Source organism: Aythya ferina (genome assembly GCF_964211825.1).
Source record: "Aythya ferina genome assembly, chromosome: 15".
Taxonomy (NCBI): Eukaryota; Metazoa; Chordata; class Aves; order Anseriformes; family Anatidae; genus Aythya; species Aythya ferina.
In genome coordinates, this window is record NC_140314.1 from 12830273 (window position 1) to 12845515 (window position 15243).

A 15243-nucleotide genomic window follows, 5' to 3' on the forward strand; every position below is an offset into this window, starting at 1 on the left:
CCAAAGGCCCTTCCCAAAGTTCTGTGTCTGAATGTCCAGACTGGGGGAAAAACACCTGCCCTGGGGAGAGAAGGAAGGTTGGAAGGGTCAATCCAATGCAGGTTGCATTGGGCTCTCCACAGCACACGTGGGTTTTGTCTCCTGGGTTTGGCTTCTCCAGCTTGATCCTGTCTGGGTTCTCCTCTCATCCTCCCCTGTCCCTCCTGGTGCAGAGTTGGGAAGCTGGTGGACTCCAGCATGGACATCCAGGCCATCCAGCTGCCTGCTCTGCAGTACCAGCACGAGAGGCGTTCCAACGACTGGGCCATGGATGACTCCAGCAGCCTGAGCGGGATGACGGACATGACGGATGACAGCGGAGCGCTCATCACAGAGGACTGCTCCAGCATCAAGCTCAACACCGGGGTGAGTGCTGGGTGTCGGGGCCCCAGGGACAGGACCTCGGCACTGGGGTTACTGGATGGAGCCCCCCACGGCCCTGTCTCACCTTGTGTGAGTTGGAAGTCACTAGTGGAGAAGCGGAATCCTAAACTTCAGCACAAATTATTTTAAGGGTCGCTTGGGGTTGGTCACTGCCAATCTTCACGTTAATCCCGTGCTCTGTAGAGGTGCCACCTTGTGAAGATGTCTAGGTGATCCCAAGTGTTTCTCATCTGCTTTTGCTACAGCCCTTGGCATTTCCAGCAGGGAGATGAGAGAGGCTTCTTTCCCTCGCTGGGTGTTCCAGATCTGCTGCAGTCCTTCATGGCCCGCTGCCTACATGCCTGTGATAAGTTGCCCTGTCCTTCTCAAGGGCATGTCTCACACTAGAGGGAGAAAGATGTTTATGGTTTAAAAAGTAAAGAAGGCGTTCACATGCGCTGGGCTTGGGAGCTTCGGGCCTCTCAGCTGCCTTGGCAGGCAGCCCTGCCGCAGCAATCCTATTTGAGAACCTCCTGTGCTGAGAGTTGGGCTGAGGTGAAGGCCGTGTCTGAAGCTGCTTTTCTGAGCCCTTAGATCCCAAAGTGGATTCTGAACGGCTGACCAGCTGTACCGAAGTCAAGCAGCTGCCCTGCTAACCCCTTTGCTGCAAGCAGCTGGTGGCACAGCCTGGGAGCCGGAGGGGGACAGGGAGGGGGCTCTGGGCTCGTTCCCTCCCCAGCCGTGCGTGGTGGTGCTGGGCCCGGTGCTGACCTGCCTTCTCCCCTGCCAGTTCTACCTGTGCTGCCAGCAGTTCTACGCCATGTTCATGAAGCGAGCCATGTACAGCTGGCGCAACTGGAAGATGGTGGCAGCGCAGTTCCTCGTGCCTCTGATCTTCACTGCCTTTGCCCTCATCGTGGCCAAGACCTTCCCGGGACCCAGGGACTCCTCCCTGCTGAGGCTGACGCTGGAGCCCTACGGCCAGACCATTGTGCCTTTCTCCGTCCCGGCCACCTCGGCTCTGTCTCAGAAGCTGGCAGAGCAGTACGTGGAGCTACTGGATGCCCAGCGCCAGTCGCCGCTGGAGGTGCCGGGTGAGGCTTGGCAGGGCACCCGGGCAATGCCCAGCGATGTGTGCGGGGGCTGCAGGCTTCTCTCCTGCCAGGGCTGGGGTCCCATTTGATGCACCCTGTTGCATCCTGTCCTGCACAGGAGGGTCCCACAGCGGGCTCCTTCCCCTCCTCACCCAGACAGAGCTGTGTTTTCAGGGCTGAGTGGGCCACCAGGGCTGGCACTGCCTGGGGGTTTCTCCAGGTGGCCCCAGTCAGCTCTCATTGCCTGGAGTCCGCTTGTAACAGCAGCGGTGTTCAGCAGGTGGCCTGGAGGAGTACCTCATCTCGAGAGCATCCGAGGAGGGGGGAGCCTTCAACGAGCACTACATCGCTGCCGCCTCCTTCGAAGGAGCTGGAAACCGCACGATGGTCACCGCGCTCTTCAACAACCAGGCCTATCACTCCCCCGCCACGGCCCTAATGCTGGCCGACAACGCTGTCTTCAGGGTGCTGGCAGGCCCCAATGCCTCCATCACGGTCACCAACTACCCGCAGCCCCGCAACATCACCGAGAAGGCCAAAGACCAGCTCATGGAGTACGTCCGATCGCGCAGCGCTTCCTTTCCTGCTAGGGTGTCTGGCAGGGTGGCTGGAGGTTTGTGGTGTGCCAGGAGGGCTGTTTGTGCCCTCGTCCCACAGAGACGTGCTTTTTTTGGGGGCATTCACTAGTGTAGACTCCATGGGAAGCACGGTGAAGGTGTGTTGTCCCCATGCGGCCTCCGTGTCGGTCTGTCAGGCTGTTCCTGTTCTAACCAGCCCCGCTGCTCTCCCACAGGGGCCAGACCGGGTTTGCCATTGCGATCAACCTGCTGTACGGCATGGCCTCGCTTGCCAGCACCTTCGCCCTCCTGCTGGTCAGTGAGCGGGCCATCAAGGCCAAGCACGTCCAGTTCGTCAGCGGCGTCTACGTGGTCAACTTCTGGCTGTCCGCCCTGCTCTGGGACATCATCAACTTCCTCATTCCCTGCGCTCTGATGCTGGTAGGTCACTTCTGACAGCCCAACGCCCTCCTGTCTCAGTGAAACCCCTGCAGCTCATGGAAAGTTGCAGGGATCTCCCAGATGAGCTCCAGGTGCTTCTTGTGGATCCTCTGGGAGATCCGGGATGTGTGTTGGTAGAGCCCAGCTCCCCTGATCCAGGTCTGTTGGGTGCAGCGGGTGTGGGCACTGGCACTAGAAAATCTGACGTGTGGGAGCATGGAGAGAAGTTCCCTGGATTCACCCTTAGGCGTCTAAATCTGCAGAAAGAGGGCTTTCCTTGGGGATGGGCATGGGCTGCTGGTGCTGCCAGCAGGAGCTGTGTGTGAGCAGTTCCCTGGTCAGGGCGGTGCAGCCTGGGCCATGGAGGCAGGATGGCATCGCTTGCAGTCAAGACAAACATGCGCTCTCCTCACCTTGCTGTGCCCCAGGTGATATTCCAAGCCTTTGACGTGCAAGCCTTCACGCAAGACAGCCACCTCGTCGATGTGATGCTGATCTTCCTCCTTTATGGCTGGGCCATCATCCCCCTTATGTACCTCCTCAGCTTCTTCTTCTCGGTGGCAGCCACTGCCTACACCCGCCTCACCATCTTCAACATCCTCTCGGGCACAGCCACCTTCCTCGCTGTCACCATCATGAGCATCCCAGGTGGGTGGCTGCCCTCTCTGCACACCCAGCACTGCACCCTGCAGTCACCGAGAAGATGCAGCCCCTAAGGGGACTCCTTCACACTTAGGCTCTAGGGCCACATAGCAGAAAACCCCCCAGGCAGCCCCTTCTCACCCATTAAGCAGAACAAAATGTGTTGTTTCTCCTTCTGAGATGCGTCAGGGTCTTTCTCTAAAAGCAGCTAAATCCAGCCTGTTGATCCTCCTCTGGTCCTCTTTCAGAGCTGGGCTTGGTGGACCTCTCCAGAACCCTGGATAAAGTCTTCCTGGCCTTACCCAATTACTGCTTGGGCCAGTGCATCAGTGACTTCTACCAGAACTACGAGTTCATTCAGTTCTGCACCTCCTCCGTTGAAGCCATCTTCATCTGCAAGGCATTCAGTGAGTCTCTGCCTTGGTCCTGGCCGGCCCCTTTTGGGGTTCTCTGTGGGGCAGGCGATGGGGCTGGGGGGGCTGGGAAGGCTGGTGTGGGTCCAGCAGGGCTGTGGGCAGCTCTGGTTCTGTTCTGGAGGAAATCCAGCTGGAGTTGGAGGGGTGAGCTTTGCTCTGCATGTGTCCTGTGGCAGCTGGAGGTGATGGAGTGGAGTTTGTAGTGGGGATGGGGCTAAAATCCACAACAGCATCTGGGTCTCTGCTGTGGGGGTGCCTGTCCCCAGGCTGCTCCCAGCCGGGGCTTGGGAAGGAGATGCTCGCCTGGGGAGGTGGCTCCAGTGTCACCAGGCCTCGAACCCGACCTGGGCAGTAGCTCCAGGTGTCATTTTAAAGCAAAAATGGGGCAGCATTGGACACTAATGGAGTGATCTAGATAAGGAACCTTTTTTCTTACTAACGAGAAGCCAGGAGTTGGACTCGATATCCTTGTGGATCCCTTCCAACTCGGGGTATTCTTTGATTCTGTGATTTGGAGGAAAATGTGGACTGGGGAAAGTTTCATGGACTAGTCAGGAAAAGCCAGGCACGGTCCTGAACGAGTGACTCGGTCTCTTCTGTGTCTGTGCCCAGCACCTTGGTGCCAGATGCCCTCCAGGACCTGAATCCTCTTGTGGGAAGTGCTGGAAAGAGCTGTGGGCAGGGAGCCCGGTGGGGGTGGGGATGGGGCTGGCAAAGCTCACAGCTTTCTCTGAAGCTTATCTGCCCTTCCCCAGAGTGGGGATTGATCCAAGTTTGGTTTTGTTCCAACCCTGCTCAGATATCAGCTATCAGATGAACTACTTTTCCTGGGAATCGCCTGGGATCGGGCGGTACTTGACCTCCTTGACCATCCAGGGCTTCTCCTTCCTCTTCCTCCTCTTCCTCATTGAGACAAACCTTCTCTGGAGGCTGAGAACTTTGGTCTGTGGCATCTGCAGGCGGCGGAAATGGGTGAGCTGAAGCACGTGGGGGGGAGAAGCAAGGTGCCCTTGTGACAAAGCAGGAGTCCCCGCGGGCTGGAGACAGGGCTGTGTCCCTCACTTGGATCAAACCCTAATGCTGGGAGTTCGTGGGGTCACTCAGATGTGGTGGTTAGGGCTCCAAATTCTGCTTCTGCCTCCATTTGGTACTCTGCATGAAGTGTCACGTGGCTGGGACGCTTCAGGAGCTGCAGCTCCCAAACCCCACGGGCTCTTGGCCTTTTTACCTCAATCATCTTCCCTGGGGAGCAGCCGTGGGGCAGGTTGCTCTGAGGGGCAGGTCCCGTGGGACGTGTGGGTTGGAGTGGGGTGCCCCAGAGGTGGCTGATGGAGGGGGTGGCTCCTGCCAGGGCAGCCCAGAGGAAGCCCCTTGTCCCCCAGCAGCAAGGTGACGGTGCTTTTTGTCCCCGTATTCAGGTGGCACTGCTGAACAGGGTGTCCGTGCTTCCTGAGGACCGTGACGTAGCAGATGAGAGGAAGAAGGTTTTGGAGTCACCGCCAGAGCTGCTGTCATCTCTGAGCAGCCCCCTGGTCATCAAGGAGCTCACTAAGGTGAGGAGAGCGAGGTCTGTGCTGGGCATCCTGCTGGGAGCAGAGCCGTGCTCCCTGGGGGCTGGGGAAGCCCCCGCCAGCCTGGCTGTGCCGTCAGGCACCTGGCACGTGCCCTGACCTGCACGCTTGTGCTGTGCTCTCCCCCAGGTCTACGACAGCCGGGAGTCCCTGCTGGCAGTGGACAGGATCTCCTTGGCGGTCAGCAAAGGGGAATGCTTTGGTCTTCTCGGCTTCAACGGAGCGGGCAAAACCACCACGTTCAAGATGCTGACAGGTGATGAGAGCATCACGTCAGGGGATGCCTTTGTGGATGGCCACAGCATCCTGGCCAACATCAAGAAGGTACCGAGGGCTGCGGGGGCGGTGTCTGGTGTCCTGCTGGGCTGGGCCATCTCAAAGTGCCTCTGAGGAGGGCATGGTTGCGAGTGTCAGGGGTGATGTGATGCCCCAGGGATGTGGTGTTCTCATCTGGCTCCCCGTTAATTTGTTCACCTGGAATCAATCCCCTCTCTACTGGGTTAACAGATGGGAAACAAAGGGAAGCCTAACCTTGGGAGGGTGGCAGAAGCTTTAAAATGGGTTAGCTCTGCAACTGGGCACGTGAAAAATGTGAGTTAGTGCCCACGGTCGGACAGTGGTCTCCCTAAAACAAGCAGGTGAGATGCTTCCAAACCCCTGCTAGGTCTCTTCTTGCTGGGAATCACCCACTCCCTGTGGCAAGGCAAGAGATAAGTCACAACCTGAAACACCCCGGAGCATGGGTCAGGGGTTTCAGCCCCATCCCTGGGTGCACCTACCTCTGTCAGCCCTGGACATCCCCATTACACGAAGCCCATAACCTTGCGGAGGTGCAAAGCGACCCTCTGGGGGGTGCCAGGACACCTCACGGTGCAGACCTGCTGCCGAGCTGACCCCCTTGGCTTCCTCTCTTCCCCCCCAAGGTCCAGCAGCGGATCGGGTACTGCCCGCAGTTCGATGCCCTCCTGGAGCACATGACGGGCCGCGAGACCCTCAGCATGTACGCCCGGCTGCGGGGCATCCCCGAGCGCTACATCGGCAGCTGCGTGGAGAACATGCTGAGGGGGCTGCTCCTGGAGCCCCACGCGGACAAGCTCGTCAGGACCTACAGGTGAGCAGGGACTCAAACGCGCCCCTGCGTGCCCCCACACCCTCTCCGAGGGGTCCTCTCCACTTTTCCTGGCGTGGTTTCTCCGTGCTCACGTCGGGCCCCTCTCCGTCTCCCCCTGCAGCGGTGGCAACAAGCGGAAGCTGAGCGCCGGCATCGCCCTCATCGGCGGCCCCCCCGTCATCTTCCTGGACGAGCCCTCCACCGGCATGGACCCCGTGGCCCGGCGTTTGCTCTGGGACGCCGTGACGCGGACGCGGGAGTGCGGCAAGTCCATCATCTTCACCTCCCACAGGTGACTCCTCTGGGCAGGGAGGTTTTGGGGGTGCGGCGGGCAGAGCCGGCACGTCCCGGCGCCCCTGCCCCACTGAACGAGCCCCCCCTCCTGTCCCGCAGCATGGAGGAGTGCGAGGCCCTGTGCACGCGGCTGGCCATCATGGTGAACGGGCAGTTCAAGTGCCTGGGCAGCCCCCAGCACCTGAAGAGCAAGTTCGGCAGCGGCTACACCTTGCTGGCCAAAACGCGGAGCGACGAGGAAGGCGAGCTGCAGGCCTTCAAGGCCTTCGTGGAGAAGACTTTCCCAGGTACCGGGAGCTGCCGGGCTGGGGGCCGGGGGCTTTGGTGAGCTTCAGGAGTTTCTTAGCTCAGAGCCTCTCTCTCCTGGTCTCTCCCAGGCAGTGTCCTGAAGCACGAGCACCAGGGCATGGTGCATTACCACTTGACCAACAAGAACCTCAGCTGGGCACAGGTAAGGGGGTGCCAGAGCACGTCTCCTCCCTTTGCAGGAGGAGGCAAGGGTGGCTGCGGGGGTGGCTGCGTTCCTTCGCGTTCACACGCTGATTTTGCTTGTGTTCATCTCCAAGCATTTCCTGAAGGCTCTGCGACAGCAGGGCGCTGGAGGGGCTGTGTTTGGTCATCACGTCCATCTCCCTGCCGGGAGCACAGCATGAGGTTCCCATGAGCCAGCACAGACCCTCCAGGGCCTGCGGGGTTTGAGCCTCGCTGCTCCTTGCTGCTCCCCGGGGCTGCAGGCGGTGGCTTTGCAGAGCCACCAGCCCTGTTGGACCCCAGCCCAGGAAACGTGTGCATTTTTTTAATGGGCTCGGGTACTCTGCTAAATAATGGTACTCTGCTAAATAATCCGTCTCCTGGCTTCTCACCACCCTCCTGCCAGGGAAGGTTTTGCTGCCCCGTGGTTTCCATGGGGAAAAGCTTTGCTCTTTCAGCCGCAGCCTGCTGTGGCTCTCCCCAGGATGAGGGATCTGGCAGTGACTGGTGCTGCTGTGCTGTCCTGTGCAGGTCTTTGGGGCCTTGGAGAAAGCCAAAGAGAAGTATCGCTTAGAAGACTATTCGGTTAGCCAGATATCCCTGGAGCAAGTCTTCATGAGCTTCACTCGCTTCCAGCACTACACAGAGGACAGAGGGAAATGAGCAAAAGCCCCCTGGTGTCCTTCTCCATGGACTGGCCCTGCTGCCTATACATAGTATATATAGAGACAGTAATTTATATATCAGCGTGTGTCTTAAATAATGTATAAATGTAAGAAAATTTTCACTGGGGTGGGGAGAGGATGGAATCGTACCCTCTGCTCTCGGGATACACGAGCAGTGCGTGTGCACGGGTGTGCGTGTGCCTGCGTGCGCATGTGACACTTCACTCGTCATCATTTGTCCCCATCTACAAAAAAAAAAAAAAGCCCCCGAAGCCAGGGAAGGCACGGACGGGTGCAGGCAGGCGTTGTGGGCTGGGCTGGAGCTCCGTCGGCAGCGGGGCGCAGGAGCTTCAGGTCCCCACACACCCGTCCCGTCCCCCCCACACACCCTGCCCGGCACTCACACGCACCAGGAGGTTGCTTCATGGTCTGTGCACGCATGCTGAATTGTATTCTGTTCGCTGTTTTGGTTTGCTTGTGGTTTATCAGGATGCTGTTGAATAGCTTAGATCCAAAATGTTTGCTGGGTTAATTGGGGTGCTCTGTGGTTGCCCTCGGGGGCGCTTCGCCCTAGCTGGAGGGGACACAGAGGAGCAGCCGCGGGTTTTCCCCAGCAGCAAAACTCCCACCCCGAGCACGAGAGGTGCAGGGAAGGCAGAAAGGACAGGCTGTGTCTGCACAGCCCTGCTTAGTGCAAGCAGCATGTGCTGAGTCGTCTCCGTTGGCACCAAAACCCCTGGTGCCACCACCCAGGCTCCTGGTGCCATGGCAAAAGGGAACCCCGACACCTCCTCTTCCTCCTGCTGCCCAAAAACCTCTGTGGATGTGGGCGAGCCGGGCAGCAGCCCGAGTAGAGTGCGAGGCCGTGCGGCTCTGGCGCTGGGCCGAGGGAGGACACACCGATGGCGAAATGCCCAGCGCGTGATGAATCCTGCCCCGGGGCTCAGCGAGGAGGCAGCAATGGGTTGGAGGTGTTGCAGGCTGCCTGGGCATGCTGCCTGGCTCCGTGTTGCATCCATTAAAAGGGTGAAACAGCAGCACTGCCCTGGAGCCTGTGACACAGGCTGCAGGACGGGGCTTGGAGGCTGGCAATGCGCTCAGTGCGCTCGGGTCCTGCTGCTCTGCCCCCTCCTCACCATGCTGGGCTGCAGCCCCTGCTGAGCAAAGAGCCCAGAGGCAGCAACGGGGATTAATTTTGGTGTTTCCCAGCGTTGCTTTTTTTTGTTTGTTTGTTTTCCATACGTGTTTACTCTTGTCTGTCTCTAACTAGTCCCTGTGTCACCTGCGGGCAGTCCCCTTCTGGCTGGCTGCTCCGTGATCAATGCAGAGCTATTTGCACTATAGTAATACACACAATTGCACATACTAAATGAATTAATATTTATGGCAAGGGGTGCTGATTCCCTTCCTGTGATTGCATTGTCAGGGGTTGGGCTACGTTTTGGGTTGGGTTTTTGTTTCGTTCCTGTAACCAAATCGTTCTTTCCTGTTCCATCCTTCCCTTTGCCTACTGTTGTTGTTTAAGATGATGGTGCATCATGTTACTAAGAATCTCCCTGGATCTTAACCAAGTCTGTTTTTATTGGTGAGCAGCAGCCCCCCGGCACCCAGGAGCCCCCTTGGGCTGTGGGTGCAGGGGATCTGCTCGCTGGGAGCATCCCCGCACCACGCGGGGGATAATGAGGGAGCCAGGGAGGAAAACCCCAGCACCCCCGACCTTCCCCTGCTCTGAGCTGCTCAGTTGCAAGGAAAATGTGTGGTGCTTTGTTGGGCTGTCCTGGATCTGCCCAGAGCCTGTTGAACTTGTGGTGCCAACTGGGGGCAGAGGGAGACGAGTAGGACAGGGCAGAGCTGCACCCACAGAGGGGAGCAGTGGGGCAGGAGGGCTGGATGGCACAGCCACGCACCTCCAGCACGGGTCCTGCTGGGGCAGGAGGGACCTGACGGGGTGCTGGGTGCCTGCAGGTCCCTGACACAGGACCAAGAGCGCTCCTGGCCTGTGCTGGAGCTGGCCCCAGGTGGGCACGGCCACCCTGAGGCACAGCCAAAGCTGTGGGGTGGCCCCCAGGACCCTGTCCCGCACCTCTCCTCCTGCAGGGTCGGGATGCCGGGGGTGCAGCTGCTGCTTGGCCCCAGGCAGGAGCAGCGGGGATTGGGGATGTGGCTGCTGTGCCCAGGGGGGCTGCAGCACTGTTCTTGTGTTCCCACCATAGGAATAAAACAGATTTTTTTTCCAGTGGGTGTCTGCTGGCCTCCTTCAGAGTCAGGGGCAGCTCCAGCCGGAGTCCCGTGGCAGAGGGGTGGGCTCCAGCCTGGGAAAGCAAGGGAACTGGGGGCTGGTGGTGGGCTGTGGGGCCCTGCACTCACTGCTGGGGCTGCAAGCACCCCTCTGGGGGAAGTGTCCCCCGTCCCTTCCCCTGCAGGATGGTGCTGGCCCTCAGCCCTTCTCCCTGCTGCTTTACCCCCACGTGCTGGAGAGACGATGCACAGCGCGGTTCTGACACCCCCCTGCCCCAAAGGTGCCCCCACAGCAGCCTCCCTCGGCCTGTACGGGGTGGAAGAAGCAGGAGGCAGCTCCGAGGAGGGCCTGGAGGAAGCCAGGGGGCTGCCCCAGCTCAGCCTCAGCTGCTCCACCGAGCAAATCCTCCCCAGCCCGCCGCAAGCGCCTCGCCACGGGCAGTTTGAGCGCTTTATTGTCTGGCAGTCCTGCTACAGCCACCTGCTGTCCTCCGGGGGGGAGGCTGCTCCTGCCTGGCCCCAGCACGGCACCGCAGTGTCCCGGGGGGGCTGCCGGAGCCGCAGACGTCTCAGAACTGGCACTTGAGGAATCCCGGCCGGGGCCGCTCGCGGCTCCTCCGCCCTGCGCAGGGAGCAGGCGCGTGGCCGGGCATGGCTGTGGTCCGGTCCCGCCGTCCTCGGTGGGCTGGCAGAGAGGGGTCACGGGGTTGCTGACATCTTGTAAAAAGGTGTTTCTAAATACCACCGAGTCCAGGGTGTGACCAGAGAGGCTCTTAGTTTTTTGTTTTTTGTTTTTTTTTTTTTTAAAAAAGAAGAAAAAAAAACTTTCTTCCCTTTTATGATATGGTTCAGATTTTGGCCAAAAATTGTTTTGCCCACCACTCCTCCAGGTCGATGGGAACAAAATCTGAAAGAGAGGGGAGGGAGAGAGCATAGGAGAGCAGCTGGAGAAGGCAGCAGAGCACAGCCTGTTCCCACCAGTGTGCATTCCCTGTGTCTGTTTGCCACTGGGAAAAACACCACTGAGATCCCCCCTCCCTGGAGCCCCCTCCCAGGCTGGGGCTATGGGGTCCTTCACTTTTTGGGGCCGTAACCTCCTCGGCTGCTGCAGGAGCCCCAGGGTGGCTGCCCAGAGAGCTCACACATGTTGTCCCCTGCCCCTGTGCTGTGTGCCTGGGGCAGGGGGAGCAGCTCCTCGGGGCAGGACTGGGGGCTCTCTACATGGCATCGGCTCCCCTTTGGTGGCTGGAGGAGGCACCGCTCTGAGACGAGGCAGCAGCGAGGCATCCTGCTGGCTGGGCCTCCAGCAGGGCCTGTGGGACCCCCCCACATCCCCTCTCCACCCCACCCCCAAACCTCACTCACATTTCAGGCTGGGGTCCGGGGTTTTCTCTACGTACTGCACGGGCCCGCGGGCGCTCTCCCCTCTCTGGCTGTCGTCCAGCTGCTGCTCGACCTCCTGCCAGGCTGGGGACAGAGGGCAGCGGGTGAGGCCCGGGCCAGCAGCCAGCGCCCCACAGGGCCTCCCCCGAGCCCCCTGCACCTTCGTAGACGAAGCGGACGTTCTCCTCGTGGGCGGCCGTGTAGCACTCCTCAGGCCCCGCGGCGTGCGGCAGCAGCACCTGAGGCCGCTTGCCGTTCACTCTGTTGAAGACGAGCTTCGGGAGCGGGCTGCGGGGGCAAGGCGAGGGTTGAGGAGGAGGAGGAGGAGGAGCCGGTGCTGGACGGGTGCCGCAGGAGCTCGTGGAAGCGATGCACACACAGCCAGCCCCAGCCTCGAGCCTGGCCCGTAGGGCTGCCCGGGGACAGCAGGGACACGGCCGCACAGCACGGCAGGGCCACCACGGCTCTGCGCCGTCCCCTCCCCATCGCTCCACAGCACGGAGGGGCAGGACGGACAGACAGACAGACAGGGTGGGCACCCAGGTCCTGAAGGCAGTGCTCAGCGATTCCTTCTCCCCCAGGAAAAAGCTGAAGGAGCTGCTCCAGCCTGGGCCAGAGGGTGCAAGAAGGCTGCGGGTGGCCCCAAGGCAGTGCCCACAGGCAGGTTCCCGGGCCAAGCAGGGACATTTGCTTTTCAGGTTTCAGCTGTGCCCCCGGTGAAGGCAGAAGGGTTGCTGCAGGGTGACAGCACGCTCGCTAGGCTGGGGGCACAGGGAAGCAGGCTGGGCCCAAAAGTAACGGGGAAAAGTGTGCCAGGGTGCACGGCATGCTGCTCACCCCCCCGCCGTGCAGGGAGGCACACACGGCCCCTCACAGCCATGCAGGGGACACGGGGGGGGACACACGAGCATGTGGCACCAGGAACCCGCCAGCTGCTGCAGCTCTGCAAAGCCTGGAGTGCTTCAGGGCAAACACCTCCACCTCACGGCGAGGGGAAACCGAGGCACGGAGGCATTAAATGAGGGTAGTGCACAGCCACGTGCCCGGCCAGGCAGCCACGCAGCCTTGGACTGCAAACCTTGGGAAGCGTTAAACTGATGCAACAGGCGGCAAGGAAAGGTCACCCAGCCCGAGAGGAGCCTGCGGAGGGTGAAGGGCACCACGGGTGGGGGAAAGCCCCAGGGGAACTGTGCCTGCAAGCACCGGAAGGGAGATGACAGCAAAAGCAAGAGCTGCCCCCTCCCGCCCTGGCACAAAGGAAATTTGCTGCCAAAGAGGAATTGCTGAAACACAAGGAAAATGGAAGTGAGATGTTGTTTGGGCAGTGGGAAGTGCTCTGAGCACAGGCAAACATCTGAACTCGTGATGCCGAGCTCGCTGGAGCGGCCCTGCTCCTCCTGCTGCAGCAGCGGGGTGCCCGGCTCCAGCAGCACATCCACAGGGCACTCGGGGAACTGGGACCAGAGCGGGCTCCCCGCGACCTGGCACCCCTCCTGCCCAGAGCAGGGCACTCGAACCCATCTGGAAACCCTGCGAAGCCAGCCAGACCCAAACTGAGGACCTGGAGCGAGGCTCGGCAGCGTGCTGCACGCCAAGGTTCAGTATTTGAGCTGCCCTTGAGCAGCTCTGGGGCAGGACACGTTTGCAGCGGTCACGCTTCTCACGGGACAAAGTCTGAAAGGCCCCAGAGCACGTGGGGGGGGGGGGGGGAGGTGGAACATGGTTTGGAGAGCAGCAGAGCTGGAGCAGGCAGCCCCTGCCCGTGCCCCTGCAGCCTGCGGGAGCTGCCCCAAGGCATGGGGCAGGGGAAGGCTCCCCCAAAGCCACGCAGCCCCAGCCCCAGCCCCACACGCACGCCCCAGGGCACCCAGCACGTTCAAGCACCTGCTGCGGGGAGGGAGCGTGAGCAGGCAGCCTGCCCTGAGGAGGGAGAACGGTTCAGCAGTTAATTTATGAGATGACAGGCAAGAAAGCAAGCTGGAGGTGAAGCTTTTCTTACGCATTTCTTGAAGATGGAGGAAAGGGGAGAAAGCAGCATCGCCTCCTCCCACTACAGCCAGCCCCAGGGCTCGCCCCAGCTCCCCAGCCCCACGCCTGCTGCAGCAGCACCCTCCTTCAGGGAGGTTATCTCCCCCCTCCAGCCGCTTAACCCCCTTCCAGCAGCTCCTGCTGAGAGCTGGGAGCCCATCCCAAAGGCTTTTTCCCCCTTCCTTGGGGAGGGAAAGGGACAGGTGGCGAGGGCAGGGAGCAGACCCGGGCTGCAGGAGCTGCCTCGCGCAGCCGACAAACCGCACGGAGCCGGGGGGAGCCCCCTGCTCGCAGAGCCTGGGGGGGCCGAGCACAGCCCGGGGGGGCCGTAACCCACCGCAGCGGGGCCCTGCCGGGCTGCTGGAGGCGCAGCGGGCACCGATTGAGCCCCGCTCCCTGCCCGGCCCTCCCCGCCGCTTGCACAACTCCGCCGGGGCCGGCCGCGGGGGGCTCCCAGCTCCCGGCGGGGGGGACCTCGCAGCCCGGCACCCCCGGGCTTTGAGGGACCGACCTCGCACCTAGCGCTGCCCGGGGGGGGCGGCGAAGCTCCGCGCCCCCTCCCCGCGGCGCTCAGCCCCCCGCAGCCCCCCGGGGGGCAGCCCCCAACCGGGACCCCCCTCCCCGGCGCGCTCCGGTTCCCCCCTCACCCTCCACACTCCCTCCCTTGCCGGGGGGCTCCGCGCCCCGTCCCGCTCCCCCCCCCCCCTTCCCCGTGGCGTCCCGTCCCGTCCCGGCGCCGCACGGCCGCGGTCACCTTTCCCCAAGGTCACGGCGCTCAGAGGGGCTCACCTGGCGGGGGGCCAGGCACCGGGCTGCAGCCGGCCCCGCGGCTCGCCCACCTTGCTCTCCACCGGCTGCTGTGTCGGACCTGCGGGCGGCAGCGGCCGTCAGAGCCGGGCGGCGAGGAGCCGGGGGGGCACCGGCACCGCCGCTCGGCCCCCCCCCCTCTTCCCTCCGCCTCCGCCTTCTCTCTTTGCTCCGTGTCCCCCCCCCCTCCGCCTCCCCGGTCCCCGCTACCTGTGCGGCGCTGCGTGGCCAGCTTGCTGGGGCCGCGTGTCAGCGTGTACATCCTGCGGCCCCCCCCGACGGCACGGCCCGGCCCGGCCCGGCACGGCCCCGCCGCTCCTGCCGGCCGAGTGCGCTCGGCGCCCCCCCGGGGCCTTTAACCGGGCCCGCCCCCTCCAAGGGGGCGGTTCGCAGAGCGCGGGGCCGTGGGGGGGGGGTGGCCGTGGGAGCTCGGGGCTCGGGGGTGGGGAGCTGCGAGGTGTCCCCCACGCGGCCGCGTCCCTGCGGGGAGCGGGGAGGGGGGCGCGCGTGGGGCGCGTGGGGGCCGTGGGGGCCCCGGGCACGTGGAGGGCGCAGGGCGCACGTGGAGCGCAGGGGCGGGGAGGGCGCAGGAGTCACTCGTGCGACACCCGGGGGACACGCGCGGGACCCCTGGGAGGACACATGGCAGGCGCAGGGGACAAGGAGGAGCGGCTGGGACGCGCAGGGGACACGCAGGGGACAGCGCAAGGTGCCAGGGCACGGCTGAGCGCTGCGGCTGGCACCGCGTGTCCTGGGCCGCAGAGGTGCCACCACCCCCTGTCCCTCTGCACGAGGGGACAGCGAGGGGCCCTGGGTCTGGGTGAGGGCAGCACCTCGCTCCTGGCACTCTGTGTCCCCAAATCTGCACAGGGCTCGGGGACACCCCTGGGTGCTGCCACCCACTGAGCCCGGAGGTCCCTGAGCTGTGTGAGCAGGAGCAGTGTGCCCCCCAACACTGCACCCCATGGGGCCACCCCACAGCACAGGACGAAGGGCTGGGTGGGTGCAGCCCCATCCTCGTGCCGAGGTGACCTTTGGACGGGGAAGGTGCACGAGGTCTGCGGGCCAGAATGCACGGTGGGAGGCGTGGGGCTGGGGGTGGCCCCCATGTCTGGGTGGTGTC

The 15243-nt window shown here is 62.4% G+C and overlaps 2 protein-coding genes across 2 annotated transcripts in view; one reads left to right on the forward strand and one right to left on the reverse strand.

The window, feature by feature from the left end:
• ABCA3 (ATP binding cassette subfamily A member 3) overlaps positions 1–10692 on the forward strand; it is a 27951-nt gene extending 17259 nt beyond the window's left edge. The window contains exons 18-31 of the mRNA XM_084536310.1: positions 213–405; positions 1193–1496; positions 1777–2050; positions 2290–2494; positions 2923–3142; positions 3385–3543; positions 4352–4524; positions 4971–5105; positions 5253–5447; positions 6047–6234; positions 6356–6526; positions 6628–6815; positions 6906–6979; positions 7531–10692. Coding sequence (XP_084392436.1) covers positions 213–405; positions 1193–1496; positions 1777–2050; positions 2290–2494; positions 2923–3142; positions 3385–3543; positions 4352–4524; positions 4971–5105; positions 5253–5447; positions 6047–6234; positions 6356–6526; positions 6628–6815; positions 6906–6979; positions 7531–7662 — 2611 coding nt within the window. The 3' untranslated portion in view covers positions 7663–10692. The remainder of the gene's footprint in view (positions 1–212; positions 406–1192; positions 1497–1776; positions 2051–2289; positions 2495–2922; positions 3143–3384; positions 3544–4351; positions 4525–4970; positions 5106–5252; positions 5448–6046; positions 6235–6355; positions 6527–6627; positions 6816–6905; positions 6980–7530) is intronic.
• On the reverse strand, positions 10340–14479 carry MCRIP2 (MAPK regulated corepressor interacting protein 2). Its single transcript, XM_084536312.1, has 5 exons — positions 14331–14479; positions 14103–14181; positions 11446–11573; positions 11268–11369; positions 10340–10809 (listed from the first exon to the last, which is right to left on the reverse strand). Exons 1-5 carry the CDS (start codon positions 14380–14382, stop codon positions 10751–10753), a joined length of 420 nt encoding a protein of 139 aa, XP_084392438.1. The 5' UTR covers positions 14383–14479; the 3' UTR covers positions 10340–10750.
• Between the last annotated feature and the right edge of the window lie 764 nt (positions 14480–15243).